General features: G+C 44.5%; 1 protein-coding gene across 1 annotated transcript in view; it reads left to right on the top strand.

The window, feature by feature from the left end:
• LOC138268264 (ATP-binding cassette sub-family C member 12-like) overlaps positions 1-26,670 on the top strand; it is a 1,444,059-nt gene that overhangs the window by 452,874 nt on the left and 964,515 nt on the right. The window contains exon 7 of the mRNA XM_069217748.1: positions 11,619-11,792. Within this exon, the coding sequence (XP_069073849.1) occupies positions 11,619-11,792 (174 nt within the window). The remainder of the gene's footprint in view (positions 1-11,618; positions 11,793-26,670) is intronic.

The following is a 26,670-nucleotide window of genomic DNA, read 5'->3' as shown; positions in this document are numbered from 1 at the left end:
GCTACACACAATACACCTGAAACTATGATTTCCAGGCCCATTTTGTAGGTAGCACAATAGGTGCTGCAGTCAACAGGTAGCATTTAACTTCCAGATACTGGGTGCATTTTCCATGCCCTATATACTAGGGACTTATAGGTATGTTAAATATGTCATTCAAGGATAAGCCATACTAGGGACTTATAGGTAAGTTAAATATGTCATTCAGCGATAAGCCAATTTGACCATGTTTAAAAAGGAGCACGCTCTTCAGCAAGGGTATTGATGCACAGACGTCAAGGACCAGCAAAAATAGGGCCCAGAAAAGGCAAAACAATTTGGGATGACCATGGAGGAAAGGCGGATTTCCTAAATTAACCTTGATAGTTATCTTACTTTTTAATGTAACTAAACAGTTGTTATTCTGTTTAATTTGTTATGCTTACCATAATTTTCATCCTAAATTAACCCTTTATTGTTTTTTTTTTTTAAGTAATATGCATTAATATTCAATCTTAACCTAGCCACATTAATTGTCAATCTTAATGGTGCTATAATATTTTCATTTTATTCATTGTTCCTAATCTAATGTAAGCATGACACCCAGCAGTAAATTATTTTATTTTACATATTTTACATCTATTAAACTAATTTTCCTTTATATTTAATGCAATTGTTGTTGTTTCAAATATAGTTAATATACTTACATTTCCCTTATACAAACATCGATCCTTAATTATTTCCCAATAGTTGAAATTAAAATAGATTAGCAAAATGTAAGTAGAAAATTATTAATGTTAATTCACCCCTATTTATCTTGATAAAGTGGAATCATGTTATTAATTTCTAATCTGTTTGTATGTTTTTTAAATGAGGCAACAGTTATTTTATTTTTTTTATTATTTTTTTTAATTGCCAATACTCCTAATATATTTGCCTGAATGTACTTTTATTGCTTACCTTTGCTTATGTGGTATGCCAATTTGTCATCATAATGCACTGAGCCACACTGTCTTGATGTAGTGGTCGGTCAATGTTATGGAGGTACACCCTTTTGATCAGGGTCAGCTTTATTGCTGGTGGTGCCTGGTACAACAAGCTTTTTTGCCCCCCCCCCCCAACCTGATCTCCTTTTCCACACAACTACCCTTCAACAGTGATCCTCATTTCCCTATAGCCCTTCTCCTATATGCATCTAATTTGTTTTACAGCATTACTGATAGCAGTGTAGGACTTTACATCAAACACACAATATACAGAGATGGTGAATCATACATGTGTAAGTCAGTCTATCTGAATTTTGCACATGACAATGAGGATTAGAAGGTGTAGGAATCATGTCATCCAGACTAATATGCAGTATATGTTATTAGTGTGTGGTCTGAAGAATCACAAACTCTGGATTTAAAACGTACCATTGTGGTTGCGGTTGGTTTTACTGATAATGTATTTCTACCTAAACTAACCCATCTGTGCAACATTAGAAGAATGAAAGACTGGAGAAAAACGTAAGGTGTGAACCCAATGTCTTGCGGTTTGCATGCAGCTCTTTGATGACAGTTTAGTGGTCACTGTACTAAACTCTGATTTTAACTTATGAACTGCAGGTATCAAAATGGTCTTCATGACAAAAGCATTAACCCACTGAGCTATCCACTTAAAAAACAATTGTGATGTACATGGTACACATTCTTTGCAGCAGGCATATTAATCCTGTGCGCTTCTTTAAGATGAGTGATAGCTGCCACTAAAGAAAACCCCATCACTCTCCAGCAAGAACATTAATCACCAGAGTTATCTCGCCATTTTTATTGCTGCCTAAAAACTATGCTAAACTCAAGGAACTCTGCAATGGGTGCTTCACTTTAATTTGCTTTATTTTGCTGTTGCAGGGGCTAACTAAACACAAAAGTGATTCAATGGCAGGAGGAAAATATCTCCAACTTGGTCTAGGACAGCAGCAAGTCACTAGTAAATTGTTAAAGAGAGGGACAACAACCAAGAAGTATAAAGGCACGACTATTGTCAGATCTGAGAGGAGAAAAAGCAAGAACCGTGCACAGCAGAGGAATTTTGGGTGCAAATTGAATGCAACTGCGTCCATATTTGATAAGAAAGGTGTCTGTTATATCTATAGAACATGATGGTTTTAGCAGACTCCAGTATGGCCAACTCCCACGGACGTCTCAGACGTTCAGCCTTCCACAAAAAACCCTCCATGTTTCCCCCATCCTTCAGAGCCTCTGATTCCCAGGATCCCCTTCACAGTAGGAAAGTTTATCCTGCCAATCTTCAGTCAAGAGTGATATTTTCACATGTATGAAAGCTGGCAGGATAGCTCACTGAGCTGATTGCTTGACACTGACAGATGTGATGCACTGGAGGACATGAGTTTAAACTGCAACAAAGCTCAAACTGTTATCTTTTCGAACTCAGTGAATTCTCAAGCATTAGATCTTTCTTTGATTCACACTTAAATCATTCCCTATGTTTGACGTATCTTTGAAGTAGGAGTCTCTCAGTAACTTTAAAATACAAGGCACTAACAGCTGAGAATGGCATAGACAGTGTCCACATTGTTAACAAATGCACCTCATTTTAAAAGACCCAAACTTCAACGACTGAGGAGAGAGTGCTCTGCCTCACCCTGCCAGAGGAATTCAGACCCCATATTCCTACTGCACATTGTGTGGAAGGGAGTTCCAGAGATTTGCACTTCTTCAAATACTATTAAGTGAACTTTTCCTTGGGCTTTAGGTGTACACCTTACCCCACAGCCCCTGAGAAATGGCAACTATGGAGAAATCTGAAAGCAGTCTCTTTAAGCCTTGTGATTCTGTAGGAAAATGGCAGTTGTCTCTGATGAAACTCACAAGAGCTCAATCTACTGCCTCTAACCCGACTGCCAAGGCCAGAGACTGCAAAATCTGCAGAACACATTCTGCCAAGATCCTCATTCACAGTGGGGGAAGACTACTCAGGTGGATTCAAAAGAATAAAGCATCTGAATACCCCTCTTCACTCTAATTCTTACAAAAAGATAGGAGATAAAAGAGATCAATCAATCATTCATAAGCACAAATTATCACCCCAGGGGGTATCAAGGCTCTCAGGGTAGTCGCTGTTTGCCCGAGCTACTCAAAGAGCCAAGTCTTGAGGTTTTTTTCCTGAAGTTGAGGAGTGTGTGTGAGGTGTGGAGGTTGGAGGGAGGTCGCTTTAGTTTTTGGCTGTTAGGTAGGAGAAGGAGTGCTCTCCACAGTAGCTGCATCTGATTCTCGGTACATGGGTGAGGGTTGTTGAGCAGTGCTTCTTGGTTGGCTGATCAAAGGAGAATCTGCAGTTAATTAGCTTGGGTTCGAAATTGTTGAGGGCTTTGTAGGCAGTGGTGAGAAGCTTGAATTTGCACCTCTTGTGCACCGGCAGCCAGTGTAGACCTTTGAGGTGGGGGGTGATGTGAGTTATTCTGGGAAGGTCTAGGATGAGTCTCGCTGCTGTGTTCTGGATGGTCTGGAGGCGGTGGAGGAGCTGAGTGGGGAGTCCGACATGGACGGCATTTCCGTAGTCTAACCTGCTGGCGATGAGGGCTTGGGTGACCGTTTTTCTGGTATTGATGGTTGTGGAACCTAGAGGAGGCCACTGCGTTTATCTGCTGTTTGAAGTTGTTTGCTGTTGATGATGCAGAGTTTGCGTGCGCAATTAGTTAGTGACAGGGGATTGTCCAAGTGTGGAGGGCCACCGTGAGTCGTCCCAAGGGGAGGGGTTGCTTTTGAAGATGATTACTTCTGTCTTCTCCGTGTTCAGTTTCAAGCAGTTGGATTTCATCCATTCAGCAACGTGTGTCATGGAGTTGCTGAAGTTGTTTCTGGGGATGGCGTGGTCTTTGACAAGGGAGAGTATTATTTGAGTGTCATTGGCATAAGAGATGATTTTGAGTCCATGGAAATGAACAATCTCGCCCAGCTGCGTTACATAGACTTTGAAGAGGGAGGGGCTGAGAGAGGATCCCTGGGCAACACTGCATATGTTGTCTTAGGTTCTGAGGTGAAAGTTGGGAGGTGGACCCTCCGAGTACAGCCTGTGATGAAGGTGTGGCTCCATTTGAGGGCATTGCCTCGGATCCCAATGTGTTGGAGTCTGGCAGTAAGGGTGAAGTGGGAGATGGTGTAGAACGCTGCGGAGAAGTCTAGGAGGAACAGGGCTGCTTTTTTCTCTCTGTGGTTGAGGAGGGACCTGATGTTGTCTATTGCAACAATAAGGGCTGTCTTGGTGCGGTGTTTGGAGCACAAACTGATTTGGGAGGAGTCAAGTAGGTTGCATTTTTCCAGGTGTTTGGAGGGTGGTTTGTTGATGGGTTTTTTAAGGACCTTGGCTGGGAAAGGGAGCAGAGAGGTGGTGTGGGAATTTTTGAGTTCCCTGGGCTCTGCAGAAGGTTTCTCCAGGAGCAGCTTGACCTCTGCGTGTTTCCATGCTTTGGGGCTGGTGGCGGTCCTGATGGAGGTGTTGAGTATGGGAGAGAGATGCTGCTGAATTCCTTCTGGCCAAGGTTGAATATGTAATGTGGGCAAGGGAGGTTGGGTGCGCCGGAGTGTGTTGAGGTCATGAGGGTGGCTGTTTGCAGGATAGATAGTGGCCTCCAGTCCGTGATGAGGTCACTAGGAGAGTCCTCAGACGGGGTCAGAAGGGGTTTGATGCTGATTGGTTGTGGTTGAAAGTTACTGTAGATGGCTGTGACCTTGTCAGGGAAGTAGTCAGCTAGTGAATAGTAGGGCCTGGGTGGGTTGGATATTCTTTTCAGTGGCTGCTGTGCAGGAAAACTCTTTAATGATCTAGAAGAGTTCCTTCAAGTGGGTGGTGCTCTCCTCGATGTGGCCGAATAGGGCAATTTTTTTTGCTTCTTTGAGGCAGAGATGATATTTGTTCAGTTCAGCTTTGAAGGTGGTCCGGTCTGCGTGGTCCCTGCTACCAACCCACTGTCTTTCTAGCCTTTGCATTTTCTCTTGAGTGTGTGTAGTTTGGGGGTGAACCATCTTGTGGGCTTGCTAGATCTCCTAGGGTTGGAGTTCCTTGCAGGGGCACCGTTGTTGATCCATTCGGATTACTGGTGTCTTGTTTGAGGTTGCCTGAGAGGATGGGTTTGCTGATCTGGAGGGTGGTGGTCCATTGGGTCTCCGTGACCTTTCACCATCTGCGGAGGGGGTGTTTGGGGTGTGTTGGACAGCTCCGGTCTGCTGGTTATGGTGAAGTGGATCAGGTGGTGGTCGGTCCATGTAAGCTCCGTTGTGCGGCTGAACTTGATTTTTTTCGCTAGTTGTGAAGATGGAGTCCAGGGTGTGGCCTGCGATGTGTGTGGGGCTGGTGACTAGTCCAGGGCCTGGAGGTCGGCGATGCAGTATCGGATGGTGGGCGAGCAAGGGTTCCTGGCGCTGGGTGTGGTCCAGGCATGGACCAGTGTAGACAGGCTTGCCCTGCGCGTGCCCACTGTGACCGCCATTAAGTAGGTCCTGGGGTCAGAAGTGCGCAGTGGGATGCGGGCTGGCTGGTAAACATGGGAAGGAAATGGCAGGAAAGGCAGCAGGGGGAGGGGGCAGGGGTACCGGAAACAGGCCGGAGAGGCTCAAAAAGGCAGCAACAACAGCAGGTAAGGCAAGGCAAAGACAGCAAAATGTCCTGCAGTACCCTGTGCAGAGGCTGGCAGATGCCACGGGCAGTGGGGGGAGCTGGCACAGGACCTGCTCAGTGGAGTCACAATGTGACTGCCATTAAGTAGGTACTAAAAGGGAAGGGGCCTAGTGGGAAGCAGGTGGACAGGAAAATGCAGGAAGGAAATGGCGGGAAAGGCAGCAGGGGTGGTGGGGGCTGGGGCACGGGGTACAGTCCGGAGAGGCCAAAAAAGTTGCCAACAGCAGCAGGCAAGGCAAAGGCAGCAAAATTCCCTGCAGCCCCCTGCACCTATTCAGAAGAGTGGACAGATGTTGGCAAAAGCCACCGGTAGTGGGGGGAGCTGGCACAGAATCTTCTCTGTGGGGTCACGCTGTGACTGCCATTAAGAAGGTACTGGGATGGGAGGGGTACAGTGGGAGGCAGGCAGGTGGAAAAATACAGGAAGGAAACGGCGAGAAAGGCAGTGGAAGTGGGGGGGGGGCGGGACATAGGGCATAGGCCAGAGTGGCCAAAAAAGGTAGCAACAGCAGCAGTCAAGCGAAAGGCAACAAAATGACCTGCAGCACCCTGCACCTACTCAGAAGATTGGGCTATGGCTAGCAGAGGATACGGGCAGCAGGGGGAGCTGGCACAGGACCTTCTCCTTGATTATTGGGAATCCTCTTTGGCCAAAACTAGGACTAAGGAATTTTCCTCCAGAGAGTATTAGAAAAAGCAGCTCTTGAAAAGTCAGCAGGTACATCCTCCCAAGAGAAAGAAGAGGCATTCTTGCCACTGTCAACAGTAAGTCTGTCTATGCCTGTGAAGTTAAAAAACAATATGGGGAGACAGTAGTGACACAATCACCACAGATGAAAGATGCATCCATGAATATACTGGCTACTAGGAGCCCGTCGAAGGTGGTTCTGTCGACAATGACCCATTGGCGAATCACCCATTGATGACTGAACAATCCAAGGTACAACCACTGCCAACATCGGTGATTATATCACTGATGACTTCACTGTCCATGATGCTATAATACCTGGAGCAAACCTCTCTAAGTAAAATTCCTCCTCAGCCTTCAGTGAAGCTTCTAGAAGTGGAAAGGGAGAAGGAATCAGATACCGATGATTCTTTTGCAAAGACGTATAGTCCAGGGCAGATAAAATGCCAGGACACAGAAGAGGAACAGATATATTCCTTGAAGGAACAACCAGAGACCTGCCCATAATTCACTTCCCAATGTTGGGAGAATAGAGAATACTACCACTGCCAATATTATACCTCTGAATGTATGAAGCTTGTGAGCAAAGATACATGATGAGGATACCAGTGGGTCTTGTTAAAGATCTGAGGCACATAAAGGAAGACTGTTACTCACTTTTTCTGACTTGTCCACAATAAGCACCTACACCTGTGCCTCCTCAGCAAATCTAGCCTCTCTGACACCTGCACCACAAATTTCACATGGAGGTGAACACCATCCACCTGAAATGCCACGTCAAGTAGTCCAACAAGTTTTAGACATACTTCAACCACCCATCAAGCCAGACACATTTGATGGCAATCAATATACAAATGTAGGAGACGATGAGGTTCACTCAACAGACCTCCCATTGGGAGAGGAATGTGAATCTTACATCTGACCTGTTGTAAACCCAAAAATCTTTGACAGGGCTGCCAAGAGGTTTTAGTTACAATTAGCAATGAATGTTTCCTCTACAAATTCAAGGAACCAGAAAAAGGTAGGTCAAGGCAATTCCCATGGTGGATCACATTTAGCAAGAGGACATAAGATGAATACAAACACCAGCTACAGTGGCAACTGTTAAACCATGAATTGACAAAAGCCCTTCAAATGTGCCTCTATGCCTCCTTGACCACCCTAAAGCAGATTCTATCATCATGCAATTGGCACAGTGGAGATCCAGGAACCCGATGCACCTTGAACATCCCCAGCTGATCAAGAAGGCTATTGAATGGACATGGTGGGAAAAAGATTTTCCTCTATGACCTGTATGTCAATAAGGGCTGCTGATACCATGGCAGTTGTTGGGTCAGGTAGATGTGAACTAATATAGCAATAGATCTGGACTTGCAGCCAGATGTTAAAAAGCAAGAAGTAAAAGCTATCCTCTATGAGGAACAAAAAGCATCATCTATACTGAGCAATTGACATCTCGAATATTTGATTGAGACAACTAGCCAGGGCAGCTGTATTATGCATTCAAGGATGGCTGAGGGCCACTTCGTTCTGGGCCATGGTTCAAAATAAGTTCATACACATGCCATTTGATGGATTTTGGGCCTGGCCCTTTTTTTCTGAGTCATCCCCAAACTTTTTGCCTACTTCTTCCTATTTTTTTCTGATCTACTTCGGTTGGCTTTAGGATTCAGGGCACTTCACCACTGCTAACCAGTGCTAAAGTGCATATGCTTTCTGTGTAAATTGTGATTCTGATTTGTTTTCCATGATTTCACATTTAATTTACTGGTAAGTCGTCCGTAGTAAAGTACACCAGAGGTGCCCAGGGCCTGTAAATCAAATGCTACTAGTGGGCATGTAGCACTGATTGTGCCATCCACATGAATAGCCCTGTAAACCTGTCTCAGACCTGCCTTTGCAGTGTCTCTGTGTGCAGTCTTGCACTGCCAATTCGACCTGGCAAGTGTGCCTACTTGCCAGGCCCAAACCTTCCCTTATACTATATGTAGGTCACCCCTAAAGTAGGCCCAAGGCAGTCCCCTGGGCAGGGTGCAGTGTATTTAAAAGGTAGAACATGTACTAGTGTGTTTTACATGTCCTGATAGTGAAATACTGTCAAATTCTGTTTTCACTACTGCAAGGCCTATCTTTCCCATAGGTTAACACGGGATTGCCCTGAAATATCTTTTAAGGGTAGTTTCCCATTGGGAGGAGATAGAGATATGGAGTTTGGGGTCTCTAACCTCACAAATTAAAAATACATCTTTTGGTAAAGTTGGTTTTTGGATTGTAAGTTTGAAAATGCCACTTTTAGAAAGTGCACAAAAGAGACACGAGCCAACACTGTAATTTACTTGGAAAGAATTACTATTCACAATGAGAAGGGAAAACCAATTACCTCTCACTGGCATCAATTCATAGCGTTTGTAAAAAAAAAACTATTTTAATTGAAAAACATTTATCGCACACAAAAACAAATGCAGAAATTCACAATTACCTCATGTAAAAATTGGCAAAATGAAAAGAGAAACCTGCAGAGTGATTTTTGTAGCCCCCCCCCTCATGACTGAGACTGTACTAGCTTTCGGAACTGCTACTACTAGCTCAAGAGACACCCATTGTGCTGTAGTCACATTGGATCTTCTATCCAGATACCAGAGTCTGATTTCTAACCCCAACTCACAGTCTCTGAAATTAGTAGCCGAGCTCTTGAGCACCATGAATTTGGACAGTTACTCACAATACTATAAGGGTATCTTGGCACCGGCCAGGGTTGTGCCAACAAATAAAACATATGCTGCAAAATGGAAAATATACTCTGTGTTGTCACATTAACAAATTACATCACTTCTATATTCATGCCCATCAGCTACTTCCATACCTTCAAGACCTGGCAAGGTCAGGACTCAAACATACTTCAGTTAGAGTTCACGTGGCAGCCATCTTACTTCTCAAACAGACACCTGGTGAGTCATCTGTATGGTCACACCCAATAGTCCAGGAGTTTGTGTTAGGCTTATTCAGAGTATTCACACCATCTAGAACACCATCAATAGCATAAGAAAAGAATACTGTGCTTTCGCACTTGACATCAGATGCATTTGAGCCTATTAACAAGTCAAAACTAAAGTATTTAACTTGGAAAAAAACATTGCTCCTAGCCATAATATTAGTGAGTAGAGTTAATAAGATTCAGGCCTTTATCACCACAGAAACTTTCCTGCAGCTTACAAAAGATAAGGTCATATTAAAGAATAATTCAAAATTTGTATTTTAAGAACGGATTGAATATCACCTCAACGAACCAATGATCCTCATATCATACTCTGAAAATCCCTCGAGCCCAGTTGAAAGAGCTCTGCACACCTGGGACATCAAGGTAGCTCAAGTGCTATCTGAACAGAACTATACAAATATGAACATCTAACCACTTCTAGTGTTTTTCCTGGCACCACGTAAAAGTTTACCTGCAACAGTAGTTTTTTGTCACAAAAAAGCAGGGAGACCACTAACACAAACACCTAAAGTCCATTCCAAAAGTAGAATGGCCATGTTGAAGTGCCACTAATGGAAATTTGCGGACAGCAATATAGAGGGGCAGACACACCCTCACTAGAAACTATTGCCTGGTAGCAGTTGCAGGTAGAGATACAGTGGTGATACGAGCAGTTATCATCTCTTGAAAGAAGGTGAGCCTATCTATTTTAGCCTATCAACGTTACATAAATGTATATATTGAGCTGAAATAATAATACTGCTTACTATTCTGGTTCATGAATGAGAATCTGTGAAAGATCCAATGCTGGAGAAAACTCAAGTTACTGACCACTAACTGTGGTTCTCCAGTGTTGGTATTTGTCATAAATTTGAATGGGGCCCACCCTGTTCCCCAAATGAGGCTCACCCTAGATATTGCCTCTTTGCTTGTTATTTCCACATTTGTGCTACAGAATCTGAGGAGGAAAGGCCTGTGAGAGTGATGAGACACAGAGCACTGTCACCTCATTGACCGATTTTCTGATGTTTGGGTCTTTTAAAATGAGGTAGAAGTGCTAACAAAGTGGGTATTGCTTATGCCCTTCTCAGCTGTCAGTACCTTTCACTGCCAGTTTAAAGTTACAGAGGGAATCCCACTTCGATGAGAGGGAATGATTCAAGCATGTGAGTCTATGAAAGATACCATGCTCGAGAACCACAGTTACAGGTAAGTAACTCATTTTTTAGTACCATATATTAAGTAGAAACAATGCTTTTTATTTGCACTGATTAGAAATTATAGAATGTATTTCAATGTGAAGCAACTACATTAAGAAAAATGTATTGATATGGCAACCCATGAGTATGAAACAAAACTTTACTTGTGCAAGCAAACTCTTGAATCACAGGAACAATAGTGAGAAAAATTGTGCATTTTAAAAGTATAGCTATTTGAATGAATGACACCAGAATGAGAACTTACCTCCTTGTTTAGAGTTTGTCAGGTTTGTTACTCTATCAAAACATGACGGATATTGTGTCCATCAAATTATGTCATAAGCTGTATTGTACTTGTAATACAACAGATGGGACATCCTCCAGTTATGCGATGGACTATTGCATCCAGAAAACTCGAAATAAGGCCGTTAGGCATTATAATTACAAACAATAACCATCAGTGTAAAACTGTTTCCAATAGTCAGTGTGATAACATACTATCATACTGGCTTCCTTCAATCTTATTTGGGCCATTAGTTCCTGTTTAGTCATAGATCTTCACTGTGCTCTATCCTCTAAGGGACTCAATCCCATTCTTAGGCTATCCTGGGTGTTAATTGTGCTTCCAGTAATATATCTCCAGATGTTTCTGTGGTAAGCAATTAAAAAACCCAAGTTTTGAGCTGGGAGTGGGAGATTATGTACCAAGAGCATTTGCCCTGGTCCAACACGTACAAACTCAGAATGTGCTGCACTAGCCAAGCTGGCACAGTTCTACCTTGTTAAAATTATGGTTGCAATATCAAGAGGACGCTTCCCAATTATAATCACAATTAGGTCACAAATGTGAGTTTGCACCCAAATCAATGTTTATTGGTCTGGTGGAATAAGGCCTTTAGTATTGTTATGATTCTTTCCCTATTATATTCACTTTCATTTAATTCACCTGAACCCTAAGGACAGTGCCTATGATTGACATGCAGCCTTATTTTAATCCATGATATCATAATTTTTTTAAGGCTCCTATCTGACCTTAGTCCATAAGACCTGCAAGGGAAATGCACACTTATCACCTATTCTTCTTAATTTCTTCCAGGTAATGAATTTACTCTGCAATGATGGTCATCGCTTGTTTGAAGCTGCCATATTCGGGCCAATGGCCTTCAGCACTCCGGTTTACCTCATTATGTGCTCAGCATTTTCCTATTTAACTCTTGGACCCACAGGCCTTCTTGCAGTTGCTGCTTTTTTTATATTCTTCCCTCTTCAGGTAAGAACTTGTTCTGCAAACATGTATTTGTTGTTCACACTCATTATCCACAAAGGCTACAAACTAAGGGATTGGTGGAAAAAAGTGCAATGAATATTGTTTTAAATGGTCTGTCATGTACTGGTGAGGAAAATATATATACAAAAAGAGGAAACTTAATCAAAAGGGGTTCTATTCACAAAGGTAAATTGTTCGTAATTATAAGATTACACCGGAATTTAAGTTTTTATGCCTGTCTGGAGTTCACAACACAAAAGGATTCCTGGATGGTTTAAGGCCATCTATGTGTGGGGAGATCTCTGCCACAAGAGCAGAGTTCTCAACACCTATGGGTGCATTCCAAGGCCGTGGTAGCCTTCAAAGGGTTTGAATGACCACAAACATAGACATTTGTCGCCATTAACAAACTCCTCTTAAACCCTTTTCCATCCTAGGAAAGATTAGATTTTTACTTTGGCCAAGGGCTGACATCAATCCCTTCCGAGGGTGGGAAGGAGAATTAATCATCCCTAGATGCAGGGAACTTTGGGGGATGTGTTTCAATTAATACCTCCCATACACTTGATTCTACGGGTGCTAAGGGAGCTTTGCCTTGACTGGGTCAAAGTAAAATAAATATAACCTGTCAGTTCACAAGTGGTGTGGTTTTCAGACCTCTTTCACCTCTACTTGTGCCCTCCACTCTGTCTCCCTCACAGGAGAGACCTGTCACAGGGGCAGTTTCTACATCCCTTCATCCAGAGCCTGCACCTACATGCCTGGAGATTGATTAGTGTACCCTCAGTTTGTTTTTATCCTGATTTGGTGGATATTGTATTGTCTAGAAGACAAACCACCAAAGCTGTTAATGCTGACAGATGGACTAAATTTGTTGAATTGTATGATAATAATTCCTTAGATCCCTTAAAAGGCTCACTTGTCTGATATTTTGTGTTTTGCCTTTTCTTTTCTCAGCAGGGCTGCGCATTTGCCATAGTTAAGGATTACTTATCAGCCCTTCCTGCTTTTCTCTGTTTACCAGATGAGTCTTTTCGGTGGAAATCTCCTATGATTTTGAGATTCATTAAAGGTCTTACAAATAAGTATCCTCCTACTCCCTTTATCATGCTGCAGTGGGATCATAATTTAGTTTTGACTTATCCAGTGTGTTCTCCATTTGAACCCCTTCACAATTGTTCTTTGAAGCTCTTAACTTGACTTTTAAAACCAGGTGTTGTATTGCTATAGCATCTGGAAGATGAGTTATCGAGCTTCAAGCTTTTGGTGTAAAACTTCCTTTTGCAACTTTCTTTCCTGATAAGCTGGTATTGAGAACCAGGGCTGTTTTCCTGTCAAGTGGTTACTCCCTTTAATTTCGGTCAATCCATTACCCTTTACACATCCTATCCTCTTCCACATTCAGCTAAAGAGAAAGAAAGACTTCATTGTTTGGACCCTAAAAGAGATGTTAGTTTCTACGTGGACAGTTTGGACCCTAAAAGAGATGTTAGTTTCTACGTGGACAGTTTGGAACCTAAAAGAGATGTTAGTTTCTACATGAACAGTTTGGAACCTAAAAGAGATGTTAGTTTCTACATGAACAGTTTGGACCCTAAAAGGGATGTTAGTTTCTACTTGGACAGAACACGCAAACTCAGACTGGATGACCAACTCTTTGTGGGGTAAATTGGGGAAAGCAGTTTAAGAAGGAACCCTATTGAGGTGTATTATCATCTGTATCAAGATCTGCTACGCTATGGCACAGATGGAGCCTCCTGAAGATATTTGTGCTCATTCTACTACAGCTAACTCTACCTCTGCTTTAGCTAGAGGGGTTCCAGTTGCAGGTATTTGTAAAGCAGCGACTTGGGCATCCCTTCACACTTTTGTGAAGCATTATTGTTAGGATTCTGAACTGAGGCGGAATGGCCACTGTGCTTGTCCTGCTTTGTAGATTTTTTGAGTATAGACCGTCATGCATCCACCTCTGGTAGTGAAACTACTTAGGCATTCTATTCAAAAGGTGAGGATATGCACGTAGATATATCCATCAGAAGAAGCAGTTGCTTACCTTCGGTGATGGCTTTTTTGGGTGGATACAGTATCTATCTCTGGATTCCTCACTGACCCACCCTGCTCCTCTTTGCATGACTGTATATGCCAAAGGAGCCTGGTTATCAGTAACACTTTTTCTGGTAACTATATGTATACTGATATGTTTAAACTGTGGTTTTAACATAAAGAGCTGTACATACAATTTTGAAGTTAGTTACATCTGCTCGCCTCGAAGGCACATAAGAAATGGATGGAAACTGATGTGAGCTTGCCAGTTGGAGCTATTTACACTGACGGGGGCTTCTTATGGCCCCAGTGACATCATGCAGTGCCTCATGCAGAGGTGTGTAGACACGGAGAACTATCAAAAAAGTTTCAGTCCAAGCTGGGGGTTATTCAAAAGGTGAGGAATCTGCAGGTAGTTACTGTAATTAACAGAAAAAGTGTTGCAGAAGGTATGTAACTTCTCTAACTCTGCCTAGGTTTTTCACCTTTGACTAATAAAAAAAATCAGCAACTAAAAATCCCCCTTGGCATTCCAGCTTTTCAAAGTAGTTTTTAATGTAGCTAGGCCCATATATGTACAATCCTCCAGCAGCATAAATACATGTCACCTAAGAATGCTCCATAACCTGAAGAACTGTTCAATACAAGCAGCCTGCACACCAAGTACCACTATATAGCCTATCCGTATTATCTAAAAATGATGCCTGATACTAGTCCCAAAGGTGGGGTAAAGCCAGCCCCGATCCTTATTTAATTGTAGAACTGACAAATGGGCCCTAGGATGTTTATTATTCTGTATACATTTCTTAAAAAGGGAGTTGACTTATTTAGGATAGAATATTGACTTTAATTTGGATACTGGAAAAGATAAATAAAAATAATGGTAAAATTGCCATTTTGTTTAAAGAAATGTGACCAATCTGAGATAATGGAAGTAAGGTCCATCTGTTCAATAACTCCTTCACTTTCTTCAGCGTAACAAATCTGCAAAGTTAGAAGTTATGAAAGTCCCCAAATAGTGAACTGGGAGCTGAGAAACAAATTGCTGCTGAAGATTTTGAGGATGATTGCTTGCCTTCACATTAAGCAATTAAACCTCCAATTTTGAGTAGTTAATTTTATGACCCACCCCAGAAGTACATTCCTGAACTTCATCCAATGATCCCTTAATATTACTTTTTTCACTTTTCAAAATACAAGATGATATCATCTGCAAAAAGTTTTATTTTTGCCACCCTTTCTAATGGTGGGGCAATTGAAAGCTTATTACAAAGTTTAGCAGCTAGTGGTTTAATGAAGAAAGTAAACAGGATTGGGGACACTGGGCAACCCTGACTGGTGCCTGTTTGAATTGTTACCAAGCTTATCTCTTTTGAATTAAATGGTATTCTAGTTTCTGCGTCCTTATAGATCTTCTAAAGCATTGTTTAAATTGCAGGGGAAAACCACATTTTGCCAAAATAAAAGATAATGGGCCTCATTACAACCCTGGCAGTCGGTGCTAAAGGGGCGGTAACACTGCCAACAGGCCGGCAGTAAAAAAAATGGAATCGTGACCACAGCGGAAACCGCCAACACTCCGACCGCCACGGCGGTAGCAACAAACACCATGGCGGTAACTGCCAACAGCCAGGCAGAAGACTATGTACCACCCACTCCATTACAATCCGCCAGCTTTTCCGGGGTGGTACCAACGCCACAAAAGCACAGCAGAAACAGTACTCTGAAGGGAAACGACTCACCTCTCGACACTCAAGGAAGAACCAGGACGCCATGGAGCCCGAGCTGGAGGTGTTCCCCATGCTGGTGTATCTTCTCATACACTAGGAACATGAATGCCAGTGACTGCGACCACGGTGAGTACTGCATCTAGCACACAAGGGAGGGGGGGATAAAAAAGAGAGTGACACACACACGCAATACCCCCACCCTCACTCACAACACTATACACACACACACAAACACATGCAACAACATTACATATACACCCCTTAACCCTCAGGAATAACGCAAGGACAAAAGGAATGGAGTCAAATGAGTGTAATATTAGTAATACTTAGAAATACGTTCATAAAGAAAAAACAGTATGTACAATATATACAATCTATACAAAAGGCAGGACAATACCCACTCAAAAATTGTCCATGGCCCACTGGGCCAAAACACATAGGCCAAGGCCACCCTTGACTCCTGCCTCAATACGGGGAGAACTCTGCAGGGGCATCAGGTCGTAAACACACAGGCACCTCAGGGGGACAGGGAAGGGGGGGCACCTCAGCCGGAAGATGGTACAAGTCCACTGCTCCTAGAGGGGGCTACATGCCCACTGCTTGGTCCTGGGGAGTGCAAGGCCACAGTCTCTCAAGTGGGTGGTTTGCCCACTGCTTGGTCCTGGGGAGTGCAAAGCCACAGTCTCAAGTGGGTGGTTTGCCCACTGCTTGGTCCTGGGGAGTGCAAGGCCACAGTCTCTCAAGTGGATGGCTTCTTCCATTGGTTCTGGAGGGGGCCCATTGTGCTTCATCCTGGCAAGGAGGGGCTGCCAGCAGCAGCAGCCCCAGTGGGCAGCCGTCCGAGGCTGCAGGTGAAGGCCTGGAGGCTACCACCACAACCGCCAGCACTGCCACCTGCACTGCAGCCAGCACTGCACCGCCTCAAGCAGCACCACTGCCAGCAGCAGCAGCCCCAGTGGGCACTCGTCCGAGGCTGCAGGTGAAGGCCTGGAGGCTACCACCACCACTGCCAGCACCGTCACCTGCAGCGCAACTGCGATTCACTGAGCAGCCGTTACCGCTGGAGAGCAGTGTGTAGTGGTGACTACATGGGCTGCAGTGCGTCTTGGCCCCTGCAAAAGCTGTAGTTGTGGATGGCTCAAGTGGATGGCTTCTTCCATTGGTTCTGGAGGGGGCCCATTGTGCTTCATCCTGGCAAGGAGGGGCTGAGTGGATGGCTTCTTCCACTAGTTCTGGAGGGGGCATTGCGCCCTGTGATGCAGATGTTTTGGAGAGCAAGGTCACAGTCTCTCACCTAGGTGTCACAACTACAGCTTTTGCAGGGGCCAAGACGCACTGCAGCCCATGTAGTCACCACTACACACTGCTCTCCAGCGGTAACGGCTGCTCAGTGAATCGCAGTTGCGCTGCAGGTGACGGTAGCCTCCAGGCCTTCACCTGCAGCCTCGGACGAGTGCCCACTGGGGCTGCTGCTGCTGGCAGTGGTGCTGCTTGCGGCGGTGCAGTGCTGGCCGCAGTGCAGGTGGCAGTGCTGGCGGTTGTGGTGGTAGCCTCCAGGCCTTCACCTGCAGCCTCGGACGGCTGCCCACTGGGGCTGCTGCTGCTGGCAGTGGTGCTGCTTGCGGCGGGCAGGTGGCGGTGCTGGCCACGGTGCAGGTGGCGGTGCTGGCCGCGGTGCAGGTGGCGATACTGGTGGTTGTGGTGGTAGCCTCCAGGCCTTCACCTGCAGCCTCAGACGGCTGAAGTGCCATGGCTGGTGTTCTGTGCCCCTTCCTGCCCTTGGCAGATGGTGGTGTCTCCTTGCTTCTGCCAGCTGGAGTCTTTGACTTGGCCTTGCTGGCCGGTTGTGCCTCCTTCCCCTTGCTGGATGCTGTCCCCTTCTTGCCCTTGCCAGGTGGCCAACCCTTCTTGGCCTTGGCAGGTGTTGGTGGCACACTGGCTGGGCTTACGGGTGCCTCCTTGGAGCCTCTCACAGCTGCAGAAACCAGTGTGGCCGTGGACTGTGTGGCTGAGGTGCTGGGCTGGGTCCTGGCCACCCTGGCCCGTGGTGAAGTACGGGGGTGGGGACGGGTAGGGAAGAGGTCAATGTTGGTGAGGAAAAGCTTCTTAAGGACACTGGGGCGGGAAGAGGGTGAAGGTTTGGGAGTGGAGGAAGAGGGAGTGGGTGTAGGAGGTGTCAGTCTGCTGTGTTTGGGTGTATGAGCTGGATGCTGTTGTGAGGTGGATGGCTGTTGGGTGGGGGTGTGCTTGCGTTTGTGTACTTTGGGAGGAGGGGGTCACAGACACAGTGGGAGAGGACACAGGGTACGTGTGCATGGATGTCGGGGTGGTGACTGCCAGTGAGGGGCGTGCTGGTGATAGGCGTGCTGGTGATGGAGGTAGTGGGTGAGGATGTAGTGCATGCAGGTGTGAGTGGGAGATTCTACTAGGAGGAGGGGGACACAGTGGAGGCAGTGGATGTTGGTGTGTCTGAATGGGGATGGTGCTTGTGTGAGTGCCTGTGAGATGAAGTGTGGTGCTTGTGTTTGCCTGTACCACTTCTGGGTGTTGATTTGGGCGATTGCTGGCCTGAAGGTGTGCTTGCGATAGGCTGGGGTTGATGGGAATTGGGACTGGGTAGAGGAAGTTGGAGGGGGGAGGCTGGAGACAGGGACAATGGCTGCCATCAGTGCGGAGGCCAGAGCATGGAATGCTCTCTGTTGGGCCGCCACGCCAGAGTGAATGCCTTCCAGGTATGTATTTATTTGTTGCAAATGCCCTGCAACACCCTGGATGGCATTCAGTATGGTTGACTGCCCAACAGTGAGGGATCTCAGGAGGTCAATAGCCTCTTCACTGAGGGCACTGATGCCCACCCTCCTGGGTGAGCGGGCCCGGGAAACATGCTGAGGGGCTGCTAGGAGGGCAGTGCTGGTAGGGGGGTGTGGCGGCTGTACCTGTTGTTGGGGTGGGCACAGAGGTGTCCGCCACCGCCAGGGAGCTTCTATCGGAGGAGGAGTTGCTGTCGGTAGTATCCCCTCCTGTCTCCGTCGTGGTGCTCCCCTCGCCCTCCGTCCCACTGGTGCCCTCACCGTCGGCGGATTCGCCCTCCAGGCCCATGCAGGATGCAGCTCCCTCCATCGCCGGTGCCTCTGCTCCTCCGCCAGATGAATCTAATGCACACAAGGACAGGGTGACAAAACAAGGAGGGGGAGAGAGACAGAGGATCCACTTGGTCAATGCCAGCAACAACACTACTGTTGGCATACACAACACACAGGGATCAGCCCTATGCACTAGGCCATGCACTACCACTTACAAAGCTAGTCACCAGCCCATGGGGTACATTGCCTAACGCCATTAGCTGCACACCTGAAACCCACAGGACCCTGCCCAGTAGTAAATGCCCACTAACACTATTTGGGTTAGATTGCTTCAGAGCCTGCCCAACAAGGGACCTACCCTGCCATGTTCGCCCTGACCTAGGGGCACCCACAGCCCACATCCCCCACCCAGGTAAAACCTTAACACGTGCAAAGTCGTGATTCGGAATCTGTACTCACCCCCTTGTGGCTGCTGTGATGCCTTCAAGCGCCCATCCAACTCCTGATAGGCCACCGCCAGGATGCAGAACTTCAGGGCGGTCAGGGTACGAGGGGCACCCCTTCCTTGTTGTGAGGCCAGCTCCAGCTGGGCCTCCGCTGTCTTCCTTGCCCAGTGGCGCAGGTCCTCCCACTGTTTGCCGCAGTGGGTGCTCCACCTGTCAAAGTCCCCCAGGGTCCGCACCTCCTTGGCGATGACAGGAGCCCTTTCCCCAGACACTCGAGCCATTGTCGCTTCCAGACACAGGTCACAGCTGTACTTGCAGTGTAGGTCCTCTCCTGTTGAAGGTCAGGTAGCAAGTGAGTGAACAGATAGAAAATGGCGGTCACGTCCGCGGCGGTGTGTACTGTCACTGCCGGCGTACATCGCCATTGGCTCCTGGAACCCATAGGGCCCAATGATAACCAATGCGAAGTTGTGCAGTGGTCGTCGACCGCTGACCACAACGGCGCATAACACCAGCGAAATTACCTCATTTCCACTTGTCTCTCCTCACAGGTCAGGCAGTCACCATTTCAGGGAGGCACAGGCCATGGCACCTAACTGCGTCACAGCAGACATTGGCACATCAACTGACTCTCAAATTCACATACTGTTTCTGTAAAGGAAGAAATGCATTTTTATTGCAGCATATGTGTGAATATGACCCTCTGCTCACCGTTTTTCACCCTAGAGTTCAACCGCTGAGGATGAATAGGACATGGAGACATTCCCCCGTGTACAGACCCCTGGTGGACCTGGCGATAATTGAGGACAGGCACATTATCCTGACCTACAGACTTGATAGGGCCACAATCCAAGAACTGTGTGCCCAATTGGAGCCAGACCTGATTTTAGCTATCCGTCACCCCACAGGTATCCCTCCTCTAGTGCAGGTCCTGCCAGTTCTCCATTTCCTGGCAAGTGGTTCCTTCCAAGCGACAGTGGCCATGGCATCAGGGATGTCTCAGCCAATATTCTCCAAAGTGCTGACCAGAGTGTTGTCTGCCCTGATGAAACACATGTGCAGCTACATTGTATTCCCCCAGGTAGAGGATTTGGCCACAGTGAAGGCTGACTTTTCTGCCCTGGTACATATCCCCAACATCATTGATGGTACACATACTGCATTTGTCCCCCCTGGAGAAATGAACAAGTGTTCAGGAATAGAAAAAAACTTTCATTCTCTGAATGTGCAGATGGTGTGTTTGGTGGACCAGTACATCTCCCATGTGAATGCCAAGTATCCTGGCTATGTGCATGATGCCTTTATCTGGAAGAATAGCAGCATTCCATATGTGATGTCTCAACTCCAAAGGCACCGGGTGTGGGTAATAGGTAAGCCCATGGTCCCCACCCAGTTGATATAGGTATATGGGGGTGGGTTTGGCCCTAAGTGTGAGTGTGTGGCTAACAGGTATCCCTCAATATTTGCAGGTGACTCTGGTCACCCCCAACCTCTCATGGCTACTGACCCCAGTGAGGAATGCCAGGACAAGGGCAGAGGAACGTTTCAATGAGGCACATGGGTGAACAAGGAGGATAATTGAGAGAAACTTTGGCCTCCTGAAGGCCAGATTCCAGTGCCTCCATCTGACAGGTGGATCCCTGTACTACTCACCCAAGAAGGTGTGCCAGATCATCGTTGCATGTTGCTCAACCTGGCCTGAGATGCCAGGTGCCTTTTCTGGAGGAGGATGAGCCTGAAGATGGTCGTGTGGCAGCGGTGGAGCCTGTGGACAGTGACGAAGAGGAGGCAGAGGAAGAAGATGTGGACAACAGAAGTACACTCATTCAACAGCACTTCCAGTGACACACAGGTAAGACACTGTAACTTCACCTTCCATTGCAGTTTTGTGTTTGACATTGAACATGGCAACCTGATTTCCCTCTGTCTATGGCCACTTACTGTACCCTTTGGCATCTCTATTTTCAGATCTCTGTGCCCCACTCTGGCTCCTGGTGTGTTTACTGCTGCCCACTACAGGTTATACCTATGTTAATATTACAGTAGATTAGAAATGCAATGTTTACAGTTTGTGAAACTAATACATGTGTTATGTAATCCACAGACTCCATACTTGAAAAATCTCACCTTTGTTTCAAATAAGGATATTCATATCATAGCTGATACATATTTGTCCCTATTCAATAAATCATTTGCATTGCAAATGACTGTTAGAAACAACCCTCTCTACAGTGTCACCCACACACTTTTGCCTTCCTCCTCCTATTTTTGCTGGAGTTTTGCTTGTTGGCCTTAGGACGCTGTGCACTTTACCACTGCTAACCAGTGCTAAAGTGCTTGTGCTCCTTCCCTAAAACATGGTTTGATTGGCATATACCTGATTGGCATATTTCATTTATATATAAGTCCATTGTAGAGTGGTATACCATATACCCAGGGCCTGTAAATTAAAAGCTACCAGTGGACCTGCAGCACTTTTCTGTGCCACACATTTAAGTAGCACCTTACAACTTGTCCCAGGCCTGCCATTGTAACCTAAAGACAGTGTCCCACTGCCATGTTGACTTGGCATTTAAAACCCCTTGACAAGCCTTAAACCACCCTTTTATTACATATAAGTCACCTGTAAGTTAGGCCCTAGGTAGCCCGTAGGGCAGGGTGCTATGCAAATAAAAGGTAGGCTCCATACTTTTTAGTTTTACTTGTCCTGGAAGTGAATAACTCCCAAATTTGTTTTTCACTGCTGTGAGACTTATCCTTCTCATAGGATAACATTGGAGATCCCTTACTACATTTATTAAGTGTAATTCCTTATTAAGAAGAAAGACAGTTGTGTTTGGTACCTTCTTAATGGTAAAGTTACATTTATGATTACAACTTTAAAAATGCCCCTTTCAGAAAGTTGGCATGTTTCTGCTCGTAAGCCCTGTGTGCCTCCTGCCTGCCTCCAATACACATCTAGGTTGGGTGACAGCTGTGCTTTGTGCATTCCCTCTGGACAGTCACACACAAAGGGAGCTTAGGTGTACCTGATGGGCCATTCACATCCTTATGAATCATCACCAGGCAGGATGTCAGCACAGAAGACCACAGTGTGGTGTTTTCAATCTGTTACTGTTTTCACTGTTGCATAAATACTTTATACATTGCCAAGCTACCAAAGGGTGAGCCTAGGTTAGTTTAGGGTATGTATTTGACTAATGTGGTGCAAGTTTGCCTAGGTGCAGCTGATATATATATATATATATATATCAATATATATATATATATATATATATCTATATATATCAAAGCGATCCTTCTTGTGGTTTGCATTCTCATCTGGTGCACACTGAAGGGACGGACCTTCCCTTATTTCAATCTCCAAATAAACAATTGCAAATCCGTAGCACTCCAGGAGAGTTGATCCTTTTATTAATTGAGTAATACAACACCAAATCCACCACCAACGCATTTCAACCAACAGGTCTTGTTCACAGTTTGTGAGTACATTTTCTATGTTTCGCTTTTATACTGTTACAAGCACCTCTCTAACAGTGCATTGTGGGAAACGTAGTAAGGTACTATATATATTCTCCATTGAATCAAAACTAACATTTCTTCAATAAACATTAACAATTAAAAATAAAGGTAAAAAAAATCCTTTTCAAATAATGTAAACATCCTATCCTTATTTGTTCTCTCTACTAGTTACATGCCTTCCTTTGTTCATAATCATACTGTTCTCATGTGTCTGGACTCACTGATTTGAAAATGTTACTCAATTTTACTTTCAGCTCAATTACCACATATTATAGCCATCATTTTTATAAAGGGCTCATAATTACAGTTTATATCAATTTGTTTCATTCACTTATCTATAAGAATATTTTTTTTCTTTTTTTGTATTATTCCTAAATGACTGTAAAGTTCTTCATCCCTGTTTAGACCCTACGGGGTCTTAGTACGTAGTCTTATAATCAACCATGATTCCAAGTGTCTTAATTTCAGTTCACGGTCTCCTCCTCTTTCACTTTTATCAATACTAGCATTGCCAAAAAAAGCTCATATTCGTCCAGTCTTTTCCTTCATGTGTGGATAAATGTTTTGACATGGCATAATTGAAATCTTTATTTTGAACAGCTCTAATGTGCTCCAAAATTCATTTCTTTAGAGAGCAGATTGTGCTGCCAACATACCGTAGTCCACAAAAACACTCTATTACATACACTACATAAGTAGTGTTACATGTGATCCTTTTATTAATCACTATTTTTATTCCCTCTAGAGTCTTTATATTCTTTAGTGTTTATGCCTATCTGACATGCTTTGCATTTTCCACAACATGTAAAACCATTTCTTTGTGCCTCCAGACAATTCAGTGGTTTATTAGTTTGAAAATGGCTTCCTACCAGGAGATCTTGTAATGATGGAATGATGGAACTTTTTTACAAGTAATAGTTGGTCTTGCTCCAAGTAATTTGCCTATGTCTGGATCTTTCTTTATTATGCCCCAATACATGTTGAGAATATTTAGGATTAGATGATTTTCTTTACTAAATGTCATCACCATTCTTATGTTCAAATCTTCCTTCTTTTTCCTTGTAGCTGATTTATTCAAAATTTCAGTTCTAGTTAGAAATCTTGCTTTTTGTTCAGCAGACTGAAAGTCTCTGTTTATATTTCCTCTGGATAAACCTTTGTTTGGTCTCAGCAAATTTTGTTTCCATTTCTTGTTCTGTGGAGCAATTACGTTTCATTCTAATAAACTCCCCATAGGGGATGCTTTTCTTTAATGCTTTAGAATAGAAGCTTTCTCCATGTAGGATACTGTTCGTTTAAGTTGTTTTTCGATATGATGTAGTTTCCAAATGATTATTTTCTATATATACCAACAAATCCAAGAACTGAACCTTTTTCATACTTATATTGTATGTAAATTGTAATCCTACTTCATTTTTATTCAGCTTATTAACATATTCCACAAACTCTTTTTCAGTTCCATTCCAAATAATAAAAAGATCATCTATATATCTTAACCATATTACTGCCTTTTCTGCATGATTCTCATTGTCTTCTCCCCAGGCTATATGTTTTTCCCACCAACCCACAGTCAGGTTAGCCTAGTTCGGTGAAAAAGAAACACCCTTCGCCGTCCCACATATTTGCGCATAAATTTGCTGATTGCAGAGAAAGATATTATTATTTAAACCCAATTTTATCATTGTTATTAGCATCTGTGAGTTTTTTTTAGTTCTTTATAGATAGATAGATAAATAGATAGATAGATAGATAAATAGATAGATAGATACACACACAGAAGAAGAGAGAACTTTGAGTAGTTCCCAAACTGTCCCTTGTGTCTGGACAAAGCTAAACCTCTCTGAAGAGCTATAATGATAGCCAAAAAAAGTGTCAGGGTTTGCTTTTGCTCATTCCAGGTTGGCTTGGATGGTATTTTACCAATCTAAAGCTGTAATACTATGCCTGGAGTGGTGAAAGGTTTTTGTCATTTAACAGCTCAGTGTGAATGGCACTGCTAATCCTGTGCTTTAAGACTTAGCTATATAAATGGCAAAATACTTCGTCCCTTTCCAGATCGGCATGAATGGTGGTGCGCTAGTCCTATGCTTAAAACCTTTGTTAAAAAACCAGACATCTAAGATGAGCAAATTTAGAGAGTTGCTGGTATTGTAGGGTGCTCCATTCTGGAGCTGTTCTTCACATAAACTTGGGAACTACCCAGAGTTCTCACTTCTTTTTCTATAATTTATCACTATATATATATAACATGAACAAGGCTGTTTAGCAGAAACGCGTTGCTGTGGCTGGTTATAACATTTGAATACAACCAGTTAAATTGCCCCTGAGTCCGCGTCTCTTTTAAAGTGGGAATTGGAAAATTTTGTTGCCGTCAGCTGCACTGGATTTTCACGCCAATCCTTCATTGGCAACTCAGTGGTAGCGGTGATTGAGGTGGAGCATATATATATATATCCATATGGCGCTGTTTGATGAATCTAAATTAAATTTTGAAAACTAGTTTGCCAGTCACTTCAGCTGCTAACTTGAAAGTTTTGGGGTGAATCATTGAGCGGGGGCCCAGAAAAAGGGTAAGTTCCAAAATGCTTTTTCTCCATGCAATTTCCAAAGGAATTTTTAGACACAACTACAGCCAGAACTGCTGGATGGAAATACACCAAATTTGGCAGAAAGGTAGCTCTTAGTCCTGAAAGAGCCCTCTTTGTGTAAATCCATTCAGTAGTTTTTTAAATATTAAAGGGAAAAGGAATATAGATATCTAGGGACGCGGATCCTCCGCAGTTCCAACAGTTCTTGTGCTAATATCGGATTGACTGCCAGAACTTCAACAAGGAAGTGTTGGCAGCCATTTTGGGACTTAACTCAGTCACCCAGAGGTAGTTATGGTTAAGAGCTAGTTTCCATAGAAAAAGTGTTTTTTTACTTGCCTACATCTTTGGCACCGTTTGATGAATGTTCACAAGATTTTCCGAAAACAGTGTGCCCCAGAATCTTGTTGTGCACGGGGAGTTTTGGGGTGATCCATCAAGCGGGGGCTGAGATAAAGGAGATGTAAAAAAAAAAAAGTACATTTCCCATTTTAATTTCCATAGAGGTTTTAGACACGACTACAGCCCGAACTGCTGGACAGACTTATAGCAAATTTGGCAGGAAGGTAGCCCTTGGTCCAGAAACAGTGTTTTTTGTTATTTGGTGTACATCTGTACAGCAGTTTTTTAAATATGAAAAGAAAACCAATTTTGTATATCTGAAGGCGTGAAGGCTTTGCAAATACTCCTGACCTTTTCAGGGATCTGATTGGCTACCAACACATCATCCAGGAAGTGTTGGCAGCTATTTTAAGACTCGGTTTTATCTGATTCTTTAAAAAAATAAAGAAGAAAAGGGGGCTGGCTACCATTACCCTAACCCCCAAACCGTAGTTGTGGGGTCCCCCATCAATCCTCCCCCCCAACAAGGCTTAAAAGTGTATATTTTTTAAATCACTGTGAAAATAACAGCGGATACATGAATTTCACTTTGATTCAAAAAAATAAAAAAGTCCCTCTCCTTTGCTTCTCTGTTTTGTTGCCCCTGGGTGGGCAAGGCCCTTTGTGCATTTTGGAGGGGGGAGCTAGGGGGTGCACGCCCCCCCCCCAGGGCTTTCTGGAGCCCAGAATCTACCACCTCACCGGGGCAATATTCTATTTCAATAGTACGGGAGATCCTGTGGATCCCCCGGGACCACCACCTCTCAGGGGCTATATTGAAAACATATGGGGGGCCATGTGGCAACCCTACACCCCAGGGCAATATTTTTAAACAAATAAGCGAGGGGCTGCACTGCTCCTCAGGCTCTTGGGACCACCACCTCCTTGGGGCTTAAACTTGATAGTATGCAGGGGGGGCACCTCCCTGGGCAAAATACTTTTACAATAATATGGGGGAGGGTCCTGCTGACCGCCACCTTACGGGGGCTAACCTTTGATAGTATGTGGGGGGCTGCATGGCCCCCTGCCCTCCTGGGACCTCTCCTCCCAGGGGAAATATACTATCAGAACGAAAGGGGTCTCTTGTA

The sequence above is a fragment of the Pleurodeles waltl genome, chromosome 12 (assembly GCF_031143425.1).
Source record: "Pleurodeles waltl isolate 20211129_DDA chromosome 12, aPleWal1.hap1.20221129, whole genome shotgun sequence".
Taxonomy (NCBI): Eukaryota; Metazoa; Chordata; class Amphibia; order Caudata; family Salamandridae; genus Pleurodeles; species Pleurodeles waltl.
This window is presented reverse-complemented; position numbering and strand designations above follow the sequence as displayed.